General features: G+C 38.3%; 1 protein-coding gene, 1 long non-coding RNA gene and 1 other non-coding gene across 3 annotated transcripts; 2 read left to right on the top strand and 1 right to left on the bottom strand.

Moving 5' to 3' along the window:
- The first annotated feature begins 3,136 nt into the window (after positions 1-3,136).
- Positions 3,137-8,701, top strand: LOC141915558 (PAS domain-containing protein cky-1-like). Its single transcript, XM_074807135.1, is given in 8 exon segments — positions 3,137-3,400; positions 3,640-3,729; positions 3,821-4,003; positions 4,092-4,279; positions 4,408-4,514; positions 4,806-4,965; positions 7,848-8,566; positions 8,619-8,701. Coding segments are annotated over 8 exon segments (1,794 nt in total).
- A 2,758-nt stretch (positions 8,702-11,459) lies between these two features.
- LOC141903443 (uncharacterized) lies at positions 11,460-12,226 on the bottom strand. Its single transcript, XR_012619074.1, has 4 exons — positions 12,195-12,226; positions 12,044-12,091; positions 11,896-11,954; positions 11,460-11,471 (listed from the first exon to the last, which is right to left on the bottom strand). It is a non-coding gene; the product is annotated as an uncharacterized LOC141903443 (long non-coding RNA).
- A 1,979-nt stretch (positions 12,227-14,205) lies between these two features.
- Positions 14,206-14,277, top strand: Trnaq-uug (transfer RNA glutamine (anticodon UUG)). Its single transcript has one exon. It is a non-coding gene; the product is annotated as a tRNA-Gln (tRNA).
- Positions 14,278-17,485: the final 3,208 nt, after the last annotated feature.

The following is a 17,485-nucleotide window of genomic DNA, read 5'->3' as shown; positions in this document are numbered from 1 at the left end:
AGTGATTTCGGTCTCGCTGGCCGAGACTTGCCGTATCCACCGGAAAGTTATGAATACCGTACACGATGAACAGGGGTAAGTTTTCTGAACATAAATATCGAATATTTTCTAAGTTATCTTACGCCCGAATTTAATTTCGAAGTTATGAACAAAATTATTTCACAGATTTTCATTCCAACAGTGTACAGCAGAATCTAAACTAAAATGCAGTGGAACTTTGCAAATATCAGAATAAAATCAAATGATCTAAATACCTAAGTTAAAGATGATTTTGAGTAAATAATACAGTACTTTGAGTTAAAACAATCACGTGAAATGGTGAAAATATGAAATAATGATTTTCTTTTTCGTAATCAATAAATATCAACAAAATTCAGTGCGAAATCTGATTTAGTTTTAAAACACAAAATGCATAAGTTAACTTGTATAAATACTTGTCTAGGATTTTGACGTTTGATCTGATTCTGGCGGATTTATTTGAATGGATTTCAGTTTTTCGTCATTCATTTACTATCATTAAAATAAAAAAATTACAATATCGCATTAGAATAAACAAATGATAAGTATATCCAGGGACTTGTTATCATCACTTTAATGCGCGTAAATGATGTTTCCCTTGCCGTTCGGAACCGTCACCACAAACAGCAAATAATAATAAGCCAAATTGCTCATGTGGGTTGGTGATGATACACGTAATCAAGGTTTTCTGATATCTTTGACACGACTTGCGGAACATTTGATGACTCGATACATTTGAACGAAAATGCCAAGTCATGATGATTGTTTCATCAAAACGAGGGTTGCATTTTTTTGTGCTTAAGTTCGTTTAGTGTGATTGAAAATGACTTCTAAGAAGGCGGGAAAATATAAAACTTGCCAGATAACTCGGAACTCTGCTACACCGATTACGTGCGATTTTTTTGTCTCATAACAGAGTTCTTAGCCATTTCCTTATAGTTCAATCGTGTCAGGGAGGTTTTAGGTTTCTGATACACCTCTCCGATTTCACGTACGGCATGCGATTACAGGCGCGGACCTTATCTAGAAAACTAGACGAAAGTGAACGATTTTTCATCATTGTATACTTCATTGACAAGACAAATAAAATCAGTGATTACAATTACTCCAGACCTCCCTGTTCTGACGTCGAGACGGCTATTTGCTAAGCATTATAGAGATAATATCTACTATTAATCGGTGCCATTTGACCAGGTGTTTCTAAGGTTGACAACTCGACAATAACCTGCAGTAAGTTTCTCGTTATCCCTGCGTGATTTAATTAGATTGATCCGTTTACACGCAGTTTGTAATCACCGCATTGTATCGGCAAGACGTCGGTCATTATAACTGACCACAGCGGCGGCATTATCTATCATAAGGATTCGTCTCCTGTATCCATAAGATTTGTAAGGTAACCTGGCAAATAACAGGGCGGACACTGGTCAACGCGGGTTGTCCGCTGAGGGTTCGTTATTAAGGGGTTTCCAATAAACAATGTGGCGCGCGCCACAGCTTAGGGCCAAAACCATCTCCGGTCAACTGCTTTTGTTCAAAAGTCGGAAAGAAATCTGAACTGTCATACGAACAGTGGTCGACTATAAAGCACATTTAATGATAGAAATGTGGTGACGAATCTACCGATTGTATACAAAACGTTCAAAATAAAAGGAAACCACCGAGTAGCCACTCAAACAATGTATTATTACAATCATCTAATGCATCACTCTCAATCCATTTATAAAATCTAGGAAGCGTGTAAAAAAAGTTGAGCTCCCATTGACAACATACCGGAAAATGTCCTTTTTTAAATATTGCAGAAAAAGCTTTCTGGGGCTTTCTGTACAATGAAAACAGGTACTGTCATTGTATGATTTCTATACTGAAAAAAATTGAAATCGAAATTGACATATCCCACATATTTACGCGGCATCATTCTTAGCAATCCTGCATGAGGTTCGTAAGCTTCTCAACGAGAGGGTGCGACGCGTGCCCGAGGTTATGCCGTCCAGCGCGTGGGACTCTCGTTACGGTGTCAGTCACGTGCCAGGGCTAGGAACCATACTTATGACAGCCCATTTGTGGCAATTACTCATTCGTGAAATTGGTCTGTGTTTAATATCCGATGTCATCGTATTCCAGTAGTGGGCGTTTGTTAGCGACGATATTTTGTAGTCCGTAATATTTTCTTTTTCTCCGCGTCACGTTTGTAGATTCTGGACGCGAGCAACTAAGACCTATTCGAAAAACACGCCCGATCGTGTTACAATAATATATAGAAGCAACCCACTCTCAAGAGAATTCAAACTGTTTTGAAATACGACTTCACAGTTACGAAAAGTGCAGTTCTTGCCGATCCGCAATCGGGTTTTTCCTTTTCGGTGTCCAGTTCCTTGATCTTATCAAGATATGACGCTATAGCCATCAACATGACAAACCTATTTCTCGATTAAACCTGTAACTGTAAGCAATCTCCGGTATAAATTTCAGACGGATCTATTAGGGAGGGGTCACGATATTTTCGATAATTCCTTTGTGTCAAATACAGCATCTTCCCCAGGTCACGACATGTAAACTGAGACGGATGACTCACTAATATCAATAAACATTAATTAGACTGTTCGATTAGGAATTAGAATTTGTTAAAAACCTCTGCATGTCCGGTCTTAGGATATATGCGGTTATTATTGTCCGGCAAATCGCTCTCAATCGCTCGTCATCCAAATGAGCGTCGAAGTGCAATTTTGAATAACACCGCGCCAATATTAGTAACATTCAACCTACCTGTCTCTAAATCATTTTCGAATTAGGCTTCGACTGTTCGCTGTTTTATAACAGAGCTAGATTTGTAGCAATAGTTTTACGAGAACCTTCGATTACACTAAAAAGTCAGATCGAAACGATAGTTGCTATGTTTCAAGGTGACTGCCTACCGGAATTCGTCTACATCTATCCTGCATGATTAATCGTTTATTGATATGAAATTACTAAACTATTAGTACTTATGACACTAAACACAAAACGATGCCTTTTTACGTTTCACTGATATAGGCATGAAGAAACATTTATCGTTGTCCGACGGGCAAAAAAAAAATTCATTGAAATATGAGCACTAAAAGCCGAAAACTCTGAGAAAGTCATGTCCAAAATTCATCGGTCTTTATTGAATGTATTTAGAACCACTCGCGATGCTTCCAAAGACCGCCGTGAGAAAATCAAGGACCAAATGGCCATCATGAGAGATTTGTTACCATTACCCGAAACAGCGCGACAGAGACTGGCACAATTACAGATCATGTCCCTGAGTTGCGTATACATCCGTAAATGTAATTACTTTCCGCGCAGTGAGTAATTACCCAGTTCATAGCCGACGGAGTTTTTCTACTAACGAATTACAATCCATGTTTTATAATACTATTTCGTGGGATTTATACTCTTATCGTATCGTTATCTGTGGGTTAACGTGAAGTAATCATACATGAATTTTTATATTTGCATAGTTTTCCCGTATAATCCCGGCCATTATTCTTCTCTTCCGTACGATTTCACCGAGGTAAGATAAATAACGTTCTCCATAATGATAATACGTAGATCAATCCATTAAAGAATACCAAAACATGTATTCCATTGTTCATTTTCTAGGCTTTGAATGGATTTTTGATAGTTATGACGAGAGACGGGAAACTCGTATACCTATCAGATAACATCACACAATACTTAGGGCATTCCAAGGTAAAATCAAAATCGTTTCTTTTAACCAGTGCAGGTTAGCCAATTTTTGATCAATCAGTATAATACTTATGGTTCCAATTGTATTTAATAGGTCGATATGATGACCCAAGGGGACGAAATCAACGACATCATTGACTCGAGAGATCATGCGGTAGTCAGCGAAAAACTGCAACAACCACTTGCAAGCGAGGGGGGATGCGACGAACGCTCTTTTATATGTAGTATGAACGTGTCCAGAAAATTACGACGACAACCCGGACTAGTAGATCAAAAGGTTTGATCAAATACAATCCGCATTTACTTAATTCTGAATAAAATCAACAATATCGTTCCATCTATAATCTATTATCATTGTTTTGTAGTTGATGCATATTCGCGGTCGTTTTCTGTTACCAAAATATCCAGGCCATTACGGAAACCAGGCTGTATTTTTCGGGATATGTTCACCGGTAGTAACCCCCGAATTGAAGGACACTATGATACCCAATTCAACTCTAATATTTCGTTCCGTTCATACTCTCAGTATGCATTGCGTCGAAATATCTAACATGTAAGTTCTTTTTTTCGGTTTTTGATAATCATAGTAGCCTAAGATCTGAATTAGATTCAACTTAAATGCAAGTGCCCAAAGAATATGACACCCGACTTACAATGTTTTATTTCATGGAAAATTTGTAGAGGTGAATTTCATCTCGGTTATACATCTGAAGAGTTACGTCACAAATCCTGGTACGATCTCATACACCCGGACGACACAGAAAAAGCTCGCGATAAACATATACAACGTAAGTAGTATCTCCATTCTCTACTGTAATGAATACACACATGTTTCAATTATTCTTCTCATTCATTCTAATTCATTCTGTATATTCCGCTTTTGTTAGGTGAAACATAATACACGATGTTTGCTATTCTTGATGGCAAAATTTTATACTTTGCAACCAATAGCTATTATAGCTATAATATTCTCATTTGGATGCTTCCAAACGTGACCAATTACATCCCCGGACTTTGGGAACTTTTGAGTGATGCTCAACTAGTATAATGATTATTGTATAATGAAAATTTATTTTCAGTGATAAAGGCGAACCATGAGTTAGGTTGCATGTTGACCGTGCGCCTGTTGACCAAATCCGGTGAAATGCCCTGGTGTAATATAGTTATGCATGTGGTTCAGAATTCCTACCAAAACGAAGACGACGAGCCTAACATAATTTGTACAAATCAACTTATCAGGTACTTTTCCGTTATTCATCGCCGTACAAATTTCTCTAGGATCTCAGTGAAGCAATTCGTAGTTGTTCGCCGATACCGGGATCCACAAAAAAAAAACAAAGTTTGAAAATTGCCGTGTATTTTTTTCCGTTTTATCAGTTCCGCGAACGGTTTCGATTTCACATCAGCTGACTGTATTAATGACGGATATTAGAACGATTGAACGCAGTGTAAACAGGCAAATTATCATTGTTTATTGAAATATTACTTGTTTGTTTAATCTATACTGATCAGTTAATAACTGAATCACGCCTCCAATCGTTCCCAGCGTCCGCAGTAACTCAGATGAGTCATCGGCCCCGACTACTGTCTTTTATAGAAATATTGAACAAACAAAATTAGCTTTATATATACAATGTAAGTCAAACGTGACTTCCGTAAATACATTTGTTTTTGTCTCCAAATAGCGTGGATCACGTGGACCTTACACTATAGCCTGTTGCGTCGTTGCCCTCGGGAGTTCGATATCATTTAGTTCACCTATAATAACACCAGCGGTTATGATACGCCCATTCCGAATGATGGGCAGTAGGGGGTTCGTGTCAATCTAAGTGTTGCGTGATATACATATATGAAATATCAGTAAATAGTGGAATTTATCAAACGAAGTCAGTCCATTTTTTTGATGAATTTCATTTCATCTTTTGTTCCATTAGCAGTAATTTTTAACGAAAATCTCCCGTTTGAAATTTCATAACACATCGCTATTATTGTTGGTAGATGATTACAATTTATATGGATTAGTCATTTTTAATTCCCCCTCCCCTTGAAACCGATCAGAACCGATTAATCAAAGAACTGCTTTTCAAATGGAATGACCTTTCATTTCCCAATGTCTTTATCTTTAAATCACAGAGTCAAATCTGAATATTTCGTGATGGGTATCGTGAATATCCTTACCGCGCGGTGATATGGATAGAAAGTGGACAATTTTCTAAGTATACCTAACTATCGACTATGCTCCTTTCGTTCTGATGCGATTTCACATTATCGAATTAAAATGGTTAGCCAAACTACAGCCACTGAAATACATACATGTGCATTACAAACTTGTCACCATTTGTAGGCATGCATTACGTAATAAGTTTAGTCTGAAGTCGTAAAATCTGAATTAGTAACGAGGTGAAGATAATGTTCTCCGCACTTTTATATAATTTGGAATTTGTATATATTTCTATTCTATTTCAAAACTGACTGTTATTAAATAACTTGTCACATATACGGATTCTTGGTTCGAATTGAACTTTCTGACTAAAATATGAAACTATGATTCGAGGTGATTTGAGAATATGAGTTACGAAAATCTTTGTGGAAATATGAAAAGAAGGTATGAAGACGCCTAAGGACCTTTTACCTCGCGTTACGAATAGAATGTTCTCTGTTTAGGTATAAACAGCGTCGGTGAAGTATCCATCTGTCCTGTGGGGTTTCTGGAGGGGTTAAAGAAACCTTGTGAATTTATGATGACAGATCAACGGGATTTTCAACGGGATTTTCTAGTCGGTATAACGCTCAGAAAGATAGCGGGTTTAAGACGGGTTTACTGTCGTTTGTCGTTACTTGTACAACTTCCGGTATTAGAAACACAAACCATTAGCAACTCAGCTGATAACTTATCAAACTCTGATCCCTCTCTCTCTCTCTCTCTCTCTCTCTCTCTCTCTCTCTCTCTCTTTCTATTATCATTACCAGTCACTTCTTACTTAATGACATTTCTATGCGTCTATTAGTTTATTGTCTCTTTGTCTCCGATCGAATTTCCACGCTCTTCAGGAATCTACCAGGTCCCCCGCACCTCCCAGGCCATATAGAAATGCAATTTGTTATGCGTTTCCTTGCCAAAATTTATCGCACTTCGGCACTTTAGTTTCATTTTCTAAATGGATGAAGCTTGCAAATTACGTATTCATCAGCGCTCGATATTTAGAAAACAGTTACGATTAGCCTCATATCCATCGATGACTAGCCATCTCCTTATCTAAGTTACCATATAACCTAATAGAACCTAATTGCATACAGTAGAAAAAAGTCGTTTCCTTGAAAATTGGTGTTGTTTAGATAAGCATATTAGGCCCGGGTAAAATACGTATGGTAGTTAGTTGAAGATGCACATGTGGACTGTATGTATGTGGTTTATATGATGTGACGTTAAGTAGATTCATAAATTTTGACCCAAAAGATTCATACAAAGATTTCATTTTTTTAGTGTTAGTAGTCGAACGATTGCACGAATACGATCTCGTAATTACAATATGGTATGAAATATCCGGTGGTGTCTTTGTTACATGCTATTAGGGAAATTACGACAGATTTTGAGCAGGCGTACTGAATTGAACTGTTCATTTCCAGCTTCTAAACTAAAAGCTCATCATCAGTTTCACAAGACAGCCTTCTTCTATCGCCTCGAACGGTCAACTGTCCACCATTTCCGGTCACTACCACTTTACTCAATTGACTCTACCCAATCCATGTTATTACATGCCATCTTTAGAACGCTAACATATAGCAGATAATATGACATTTTCTCAAGAATGATTAACAAGATTGGACGCTAAGCAATTATGCTACTTTGTCTAGATGACGTCAGGTGAAAGTAGCTAGCCGCAGCGGTCAGATGACACTGACCACACCCTATCTTATATCTATACGTCACGGTTACTGAGACCAATCAACGTCTAGTATCGTCGGATTACAGTTAGGATTATATCTCTTTGTCCGAACGATATTTTCCAGGAAAATAACCATAGAATAGAGTTAATCAACAACAAATCTTTGCATTTTATTCCAAGCGACCACGCATTCATCATTTCTTTTTTTTCGAAACTCTTTTTCTGTCCTTTCAGCGCCGATGAAGCACCGCTTTTCCGTCGTCTCAGTCAAAGTCACAACGCGCAAAGAGCTCAAAGTCCGGAATGTCTCTCCCCTAGCGACATAAATTCCGCTCACCCAATCGACTGCGAAGCGGTACAACAGTACAACCCATACATGTATGCCGAAACAGCAGATCTATATCGACAACCTGGTTACAGCCACGCGGAGGCAACCAGGCACCAATCATATACCATCTACGATAACGCCACGGGTTATGATATGTCCATTCTAGATGATGGACAGTACGGGGGCTATAACAGCTATCAACATAGTAATACGTATGATTACATGATGTCAGGGAATCAGCAATATCCGCGATTGAATCATGATTATCATACCGCTAATTACGCGATAGGATACGCTAAAGAACTTCCTCAGTCCATCGGTAAGATGAATACTCAAGATAATGCTCACTTTGACGACGGTGCGGAGGATCTCACGGTTGAACGAATTGGTCACGTGCGAGGTGTGCATGATTACGTGATTGGTCGTATGGGTCATGGCGCACAGGATTACACTCTAAGTGGTCACGATATTGTAACAATTGGTCGACTGAACCGCGCACAGGGCGCTCCATTCGTCCCGCCATCCGCCTATACAACCATGAAATACCCAGCTGACCCATCTAATTACTACTCCGTCCCTATGACTCCTCCCTCGACACCGAGCACAAGTCCAGTCAGTTCGTTTGGTACTTCGTTAACCGATAGCATAAATACATCAGCGCCATTGTCATTTCGCAGTGACGTCACAAATATTATCTGTCCCCTACGAAACGAATCCAACAAGTCGTCTCAAAATCATCGAAAGAGAGGCTATGACCTGAAAGTGATCAATGTCCTCGAAATAGATGATTATTTCGCTCATGTATCTCCAGACTCGAGCGAAAACGAACAAGACGGCGGCCATCAACAATCGCGAAAACGACAACGATTGAATAAACTTGACGTGCCTTCGTTAAATTCGCCATCTCATCAACATATCGCAAGTGCGAATCGTGTTTTAAATCTTCGACAACCTCCCCCAAGTCATGGGGCCAGTAAATATCTTCAACATGGTGAAACATCAGCGGGTAAGTGAAATAGTGTGCATTCCTTTAAGTTTAATTTAGTTTATAGTGATGACAAATGATAATCATAGGAATGTGATATCAGTGCGTTTGATGGTGGTTATAAGATACACATATACTTAATATCAAACGTGGCACAATTTAAATGAACTGTTTCTTATAAATAGAATAAAAAATCTCTTTATGTATTTTTGGTGTAATATATATTTCTTATGATGATATTAAAAAGAATCGCTGTTGTTTCGATGTCTTTCAGGTGAAAATGGTCAAGATAGAGAAGTCCAGTGTTGTAATGAGGGAGGACCGAGTTAGGGTCATAGGTCAAACGATTTACCGACGACAGTAAACTGTATGGCATATTGCCGGTAAAACTCTATCCGCAGTCTGCATCAAAACCATTCTAACTTCGCGTTTCGCCATCGCTTCTTGTTATTTAGTATGGAAATGTTTTTTCCGATTCGTTCCTTAATTTCCAAAAAGAAGTAGCACTATCTTAACTGATATAAATATATGTATAGGCTTGTATTCATTTTTTACAAATCTTTTGAAATTACGTATACTATCATATGTACGTGAACGTATCTTCAATTTATATCAATTACTATATTTTTTAGATGTATATATATATACAATATCTATAGGCGTGCAAATTTGAACTGCAGGTCAGTGAATAGTTCTGTAAATGGTTCTGACTGGTTTCAGAATTGGTTATTTGTTTATGATCCAGATTGATTTTTCTATAGTATTTCGTATTATCCGCACTGTAAATGATTTAGAATAGCACTTCGAACACTAAGTTGGCCGTCGGAGGATATCTGCTACCACTAAGTTGCAACTATTATACGTAAGGATTATCTGTCTCATACTTTGTTGTATTGTATTTGAAATTTTACTAATGAATATTCTGAATAAAATGTGGTATTTCTGTGATAAAACTTCACTTTGTTACGTTTTGCCTATTTGTATACTCGATAGCTGGCCCGCATTAACTTATACAGTGGACTAAGATGTTAAATTATCCGTCTCCATTGTCACATTATAAGTCAGCCTTAACATTCAAGCCTCAAACATTCTATCATCGATGTTGAAAGAGAAAAGAACCTGGTTTGATTCCAATTGAGAAACTGAATCTTATTCGTAAAAAGCATAACGTGAACGATTTGGAAACCCTTAAGTTCATTGAGAGTATAATAATGAAAAATAGCACTAATTAAGTAGCGGGACCCTATCATGTAAAATATAAATGCAATCCATCATGAAATAGAAACATATATAAAAGTAGTTTTGAGATAAAAAGTTAATAATAAGTAGAAATATGAGGATAATCAAATGCAATCGTTCAGCTTATAATGTATAATCATCTTCAATAGAATCCCAAGAGAGAATTGGCAGTTGAATCCAACCTTGCATTTTCCTCTGCATTTTGATACAGCTTGCGTTTTATTCTTTCAAATTCGATTAATTGTCGCTGAGTTAGTTCTCTCTCTTCCTCTGGGGTCATGTAAGCTTGGCTGACTTGTGCAGCTGGATTGTCAGGCGTTGTTTCATCTGCCGTCATTCGCAAATGTTCTTTTGGTGGCGTCCACGCCGTGAATTCTTGAAAAGCCCCAGTTTCGGTATTTGGCATCATGGGGTAGTGCTGTCGGTAACTGTGGTCACCAAATCCTGTCGAATACTGTTCCACGGAATCGGCAATATAGCCATCGATATAATCGTATGGATCTTCGCAGCAAAATAGCGGAGCCGACGAGTTGCATCGTGAAACTTCGGATAGATAAGTATCCGTCATAGTTGAATCTTGCATCCAGTTTTGCCCGTGTGGAAACCATCCTATTGGCTGTGATTGTCTTTCTGTGAGTTGATACGATTCGAAGTTATAAGGATCCTGCTGATTTGTTAAATAGGTTCGTGGAATAGTTCTTCCCTCTGTCATGTGATTCAAATGCTGTTTTTCAATCAGAGGCGAATATATATTCGATGATTCCTGTTCTTGAGTTGTTTCTACTGCGTGTTGATAAAACCCATCTTGCGTAGATTGAACGTAAGGCCTTTCGGTCGGCGGAGAAGCCTCATCCTGGTCGATCGACATCTGGTAGTTGACGACGGTTTCTGGGAGAACTTGCAAAACCGCATTGTTTGGCATTCCTTCGACAAATCGCGATCGTGTTCGTGACTTAATACGCGATTTACTGCTACTGGTATCATCAAAAAATGGCGCCGATCTTCTGTTGTAGCGGGCGCAATATGTCTCGTACATCTTAATTTCATTTGGCCTATCATGAAATTCATAAGAAAATAATTATCGCAACATCGAAATTTTGGCAACTCCATTCCCGAAGCTAGGACTATAGACTTGCTTACCCTATCGGTTGATGAGCAACAAATATTCCATCGATTTGTTTATCTTTGTCCATAATCAGTTTCATTGAAACGCTCACTGGAAATGCGGTGACACCATTTGTTAATCGTAAAGTCGTCATATAGCCATTGCCGTCGTGATCTTCCGAGTTAAATGTTGGACCCCCTGCTGAGTAGATATAAATTTCCATTTCCAATGATATGCATGTAACTTTATATACGTCAGTTTTCTGATATCGTTATGATGACTATCATGGCTTTTTAACTATGTTTGTGGTTACAAGCGCGTGCCGCAAACGTACATGCTCGAGGAATCGATGTTCATTTTTGGGGTAAAAAGTGCACAGATAAATGCTTATGATATCGGGTGATTTCACACAATCTAAAGATGTCCCACAATTCATTGAAATTTCGAATATGTATTGATTGGAACGATTTGGATGCAAACTAACTTACATCATACTTCCCGGATGATGGAGTTAGTTTGTTATGAATATCGTGGGGCATTTTTTACACTTTAAATTTATACCGTTAATCAGATAATTCAACTCAACTACCCTGGAGTAAATAAATGGAATTACTCCAAAGCATACCTTGAACCAGTAGAGATAATCTTCAACAAGCACTCAAGCATTCTACCACCGGCGTATAGCTGCAAAACACAGGTTCTTACTTTCAGACAACCAGTAATTATGAGCTTCAGCAGCCTTGGAAATATCCATTGGGTGGATAAAATCGTACCACGAGTCATAATTCTCTACGTTACTAATTCCGAGTAGATATTGTGCTCTGTAATTGAGTTTAATGTAATAAGATGTCTAACAGTCGTTTCAATAATGAGGGAATAGGGGCGGATCTGGAACCGCCCCTGGGGGAAGCAACACGCGCTTACCTTTCATCTTCGCAACCGCTCAATAGTTTCATATCGTCACGACGCAGATAAACGTAGAATACATCGATAATCGTCGGCAAAGCCTGGAACAAAGGGGTTATAGGAGGCGAAGCCGTGCCAATGAATATCCTTTGCGACCGTTTAACTCCGGTCTGCCATCCATTATCGACTTCGTCGTATTCTTGTAAGAACATTCGACCCCTGAATACCAAGACCTAATGAACAGATCATAAGCATTATTCTCATTCTGGAAACGTTGGGTTTTTCGCGAAGCGCGTTGCCCAATCAGATACGATTACAGATGCGCAAGGACTTGTTCTCCCAACGAAATCTCTTTATGCGTGCATAATTTTTTCTTCCAACTTGTCTCTGTGCGTCAAGCAGACAGCTTTCGTTCCATAATAAATAAGAACCCTTATATATCAGTTTTTAAAGTGCATGATGTTAATTTCGTGCCAAAACAAATTTCATGCTAGGTTATCAAGTGCAACCATAGATAGGCCCAGATTACCTTGCGTATGAATTCATTGCGTCTGTAATATTTCTTGGGTAAGTAGATAGATACAGTAAATGTGATCTGTTCACTCGAATCAACACTCGCCACTTGCAACAACTCGTTTACATATCTCACCTTAAATACAGAACCGATAATATCGATGATCCTACAGAAATTAATGTTACATTCTTCCAGAATTAATTACTTCCAGAACCGGAGTAGACTGCAGTTTAATCTATGCTGTTTCTGTGAAGGAATATCTATTTGAAGAACGCTTTTGAAACAGAAATCTCATATTTCTGTTCAATGTTGCAATAATGAGCCCGTATCAGCGAGAAGTGTTCATTTCATTTTATGTTCACGGTTTCACGCGCTACCAAAATACATTAAGAGGATTTATGTATTTTTGGCCTACTCGGAGAACGACCGCTATATCGGCGGACACTGAATATTCCGGAAGGTGTTCGATGTGGGCAGGATTTTCGAAAACGCACCAAAAGCAAACATGACAACATTAAGAAATAAGCACAAAAAACCGACCTGCGATCTAGCCTCATTTATCTCTGGATTCTCTTCCGTCTCGGGACCAATCGATAGATCTTCCAATTTGTGCCCGACTTGAGATATCACTTGTGTCTAGAGAAATCATAGTAGTATCTTAGTGATCGAATTAGAAATACAATCCATGCCATATCTCAATAAGATAGAACACCGTGCAACCGTCGCGAAAAATTCGTGCCCTTTTTCATTTTTTTCATCCCCAAAGTAAAAAGGGCGTCTCTAACAATCCCAAAGTAAAAAAGGGTACATTTTTACAAGAAGAGGCAGATAATTTTCTACAAAAAGGCACACCATTCTACAGGATTTCATTGCCTGGAACATACATCCCTGTACAGTAAATTTTCTATAAAGCACTTTGCACCAGGATTTCATTTATTGCTTGGAGATTTCACCAAAAGGTAGTATATTTTCAAAATTTTCTTGGGATAGACCCTCAGACCCCCACATTTGTTGCGGATTGTGCCCTTTTTTATAAGTGGTGCTACCGTCAATAGTCCCTGGATCCGCCCACATTTGCTGTAATCGCTGATAAATATATGACCAAGAAGTGTGATCGACGTTTCATATCAGAAACTTCAGTAAGAGGAAGTTAAAAACGTTAACACGTACTCAAAATCATCGAAAATTGTATCGAGACATCGATCTGAAAATCATTTTATTGACAAATGATATCAATGTAAACATTTATTTTGAATCGGCTACGACACAACATCAGTGAAATTTCGGGTATAAATCCATCTAAAACTGCCATGTTCATAAGTGAAATCAAACATTTTAGCGAATATCATAGGGTTCCATCAAAGATGTTTTTGCCGCTCGCCACCGCCAGTATTGCCGTATTAACGCGTAATGAAATACGCAAAAATTAAAATCTAGCAGAAATTGCTATCGCAGTGCGCCTACGCTCACTATGCATTGTGTGAAGTATGTAATAATCCACCGGCTGACACCAGCGGTCCTATGGTGTAGCGGTTAGCACATTGGACTTTGAATCCAGTAGCCCGAGTTCGAATCTCGGTAGGACCTTCATTATTTTTCTAACATTTTTATATAGGGTTATATCAACTTACCAATGAGTGGCCGACATATTCCTTGACAGCAGCGTTTTCCGAGACGCAAACTACTTTCGTTGATCGTTTCGCTTGTTCTTTATCGGGCTGATTCCATAAGGCAACCACACAACCTTCCATAATCTGTTAATGAGGAGATCGTGATTTTTCTTAAAATTCATTACAGGTTTATTGTCCGAAGAATGAAATAATTTACCGGCAGGAAATCTTCTTCGATTTTGGCGATTTGTTCTTCGGTGGTGGGACTCGCATACATCCGCGCTGCAAAGATTAAGAACCTGAGTGAATTTATGCAATCGTCACAAGAAATGAAGAATGAGATTATAGAAAGCGTATTTGATCGTTTTCATATCTACCTCCAGTAAATATAAAGTCTTTCAGAAAGTAGAAACTGGTCAGGAGAATTATCTGTAATTTAAGTTTATCTTTAGCCCAATTCGGATCTCGGATACTGGCAGGTAATAGTTCCGATAGAATCGATATTTCTTTGCTTTCTTGTTGATAACGACTTTGCGAGGGCCGTCGTTGCGCGTGTCTTACGACAAGGTTCCCGTTTTCGTCCATGTTTCTATTTTTTCTAAGGAATAATTGAAATGAGATATCTGATTATAGATAATAAGATGCATCGCTACAGCGTTGCTTTATCGGGACCGATCCAGAAATTTGGAGGTCAAGTGCGGTGTTTTCCCAAATATATATTTTTGTATTTTAATGAAAAATAGATTCATAAAAATTTGTGCATTACCTATGGCAGACGCAGAAACAGCAATCGATAAAGATTTGAATTGCAGTTAGTTTCATCATAAATAGGAGTGATATTAATATCAGCAATTTTCAAACCACGGAGCAGGTTGATCGAGACCTCTAAACCCCATGGTACCCTACCCCCCCCCCCGTATATATATTCATATTCTTTCTACATAACAGGCGCCATTCTCAACGTCAAACTTCAGAACTTCTTGCAAAGAAATACGCAGAACTACATATTTCGCCCTTTCCATTTAAAGACACATTACTATTAATGGACAGATTTTAGATTAGTTTTTTAAGGAGATCATCGCGCTATTGTTGTTGCACATGCTACTTAGAGAAAAATTTCAGTAAAAAAGATAGCTATTATAATTTTGTTTTTAAGAAGAAATAAAAAAACTTTTCATTCAAACTTACTTGATTGCGTCGAACATCCCAACACGTTACTGATCCTAAATACGACTACAAACTAAACTAGAGAAAACTCAACTCACATTTATTAAGCTTTACCTGTTTTCAGTGACGTCACGTCATTGAGTACTTTAAACTGCATTGTACTTATTCCATTATATTTACTTTGCTTATGAAATTTTTAGTGGCCTGGTTGATATTATATTCATTTTTTTTCGTTCAGCGAAGATTGCTGCAGATAATGAAGATACGATTTGGGACATCGGGGAAAACCTTATTCGTAGGCGATTAGGTTCAGTCATGCGCTGCCGTAAGCTTTTCTTTTCTGTTCTGAGCCATAACTTTATGTGTTTAAAGATTAAATGCCAACTGCTACAATGATTTTTTTTGTGTGCAGAATCAGAAGTTCAATCGTTTTTTCAAGGTAAGGCAAGTGCCTTGGATTTCTTCTGGTTTCCATTCGGCCTATAGAAATTAAATTATATTGTTGGAGTCGCTTTTATCGCGATGAGCCTGCGTCAAGATCGAGGAATGTTGAACCGAAACGATTTATCAATCCCCGTTTATATTGAGAATGATTAAGATCGCATTTGATAATTCGAAGAACGGCTATGCCCACAATGATATTAGTAAAGACTAGTATCTAAAATTGATGAAATCGATGTTCTTTTATTAAATTTTCTATTTTGTGTGTAAGATGCGGTCTAGTGATCACGTGCCACCACGGGACGTTAAGGTAGTTAGAGCAAATAACTAGCGGGCATTGACAATGTGTAGGTTATTCTTTGCTCTACTAGGGATGAATCGCGGCATCATATTATTGCGCCGGTTTATCTTTCACATTCTCACATAATAGGTGCAATGAATTGAGTGACAAGGATATTTATGTCATCACACAGGTGTTTACTTGGCCCCCATCGCGATCATGACTATCGCCGACAAAACCCTGAACATATGAAATGATCTACTTTGAAGTCGTTAAGAGATACAAATATGGACTAAGGTTAATAGTTTTATAATAGGGGAGCATTGGAGATTACATGTTCTATTCCTGGAAGATGGATCTATAGGCGAATAATACTAGTGTTGAAAGAACCCGCTCGTGTTAGGATGTTGTTCAACGAAGAAGATTTAGAGTCTGACCCGCGTCAGATATTTTACTACTCACTTTTATTGGACTCAAGTCGAACCGTCAAAAGGTTGACTATAACATTGCCTGTAGGCTAACTAATGGAATTTGTCATTCGCGCAAGGCCTATGTATAACAAAATCTGATTGAATTCTCTATAACGTTCTTGGAATTATATCTGCCATCATTAAACACCTTTTTAATAGGATTGTCAATTTGGCCAGACGTGCACATGTAGGCAAGCATATATACGGTGCACCAGGTTTTGGATATGATGGATGTTTCCCATGCGCGGATTCAGGCGGTAGCACCGTAGGCATGTCGCGAAAACTTCATGCCCTTTTTCATCCCCACACATTTAGTTGTTACTAATCAATCCCAAAAGTAGAAAAAGGCACATTTTTACAAGACTAAAGATTTTCGACAAAAAGGCACAACATTCCGGATCTCGTCTTTATTGCCTGGAAACCCCATCTCAATGCAGACAATTTTCTAGAAAGCGCACTTTGCATCAGGACTTGATTCATTGCTTGGAAATTGTACCAAAAAGCAGTAAATTTTCAAAATCTTCTGCGAGGGATAACCCCCAGAAGCCCCTTGTTTGTCGTGAAATATGTCCTTTTTTATAAGGTGTGCTACCCTCAACAGTGGTCCCTGGTTCCGTTATAAACATCACATGACAAATAATCTTGTTCGCGATAAGTTTTTGTTGGCGGTACGTTTGAAAATTCTTTCACCTTTCATACCACCACAAGTTATGGCTATAGCTCATAGTTTATAGTATTCAGTCAATACGACATTATCTGGGTTGGGTGGTTTCTATAGTTCCCAGATGCTCTCATTCGATGGGCTTCGTTGTTGTAGTTATATGATG

Source organism: Tubulanus polymorphus, chromosome 1 (genome assembly GCF_964204645.1).
Source record: "Tubulanus polymorphus chromosome 1, tnTubPoly1.2, whole genome shotgun sequence".
Taxonomy (NCBI): domain Eukaryota; kingdom Metazoa; phylum Nemertea; class Palaeonemertea; order Tubulaniformes; family Tubulanidae; genus Tubulanus; species Tubulanus polymorphus.
This window is presented reverse-complemented; position numbering and strand designations above follow the sequence as displayed.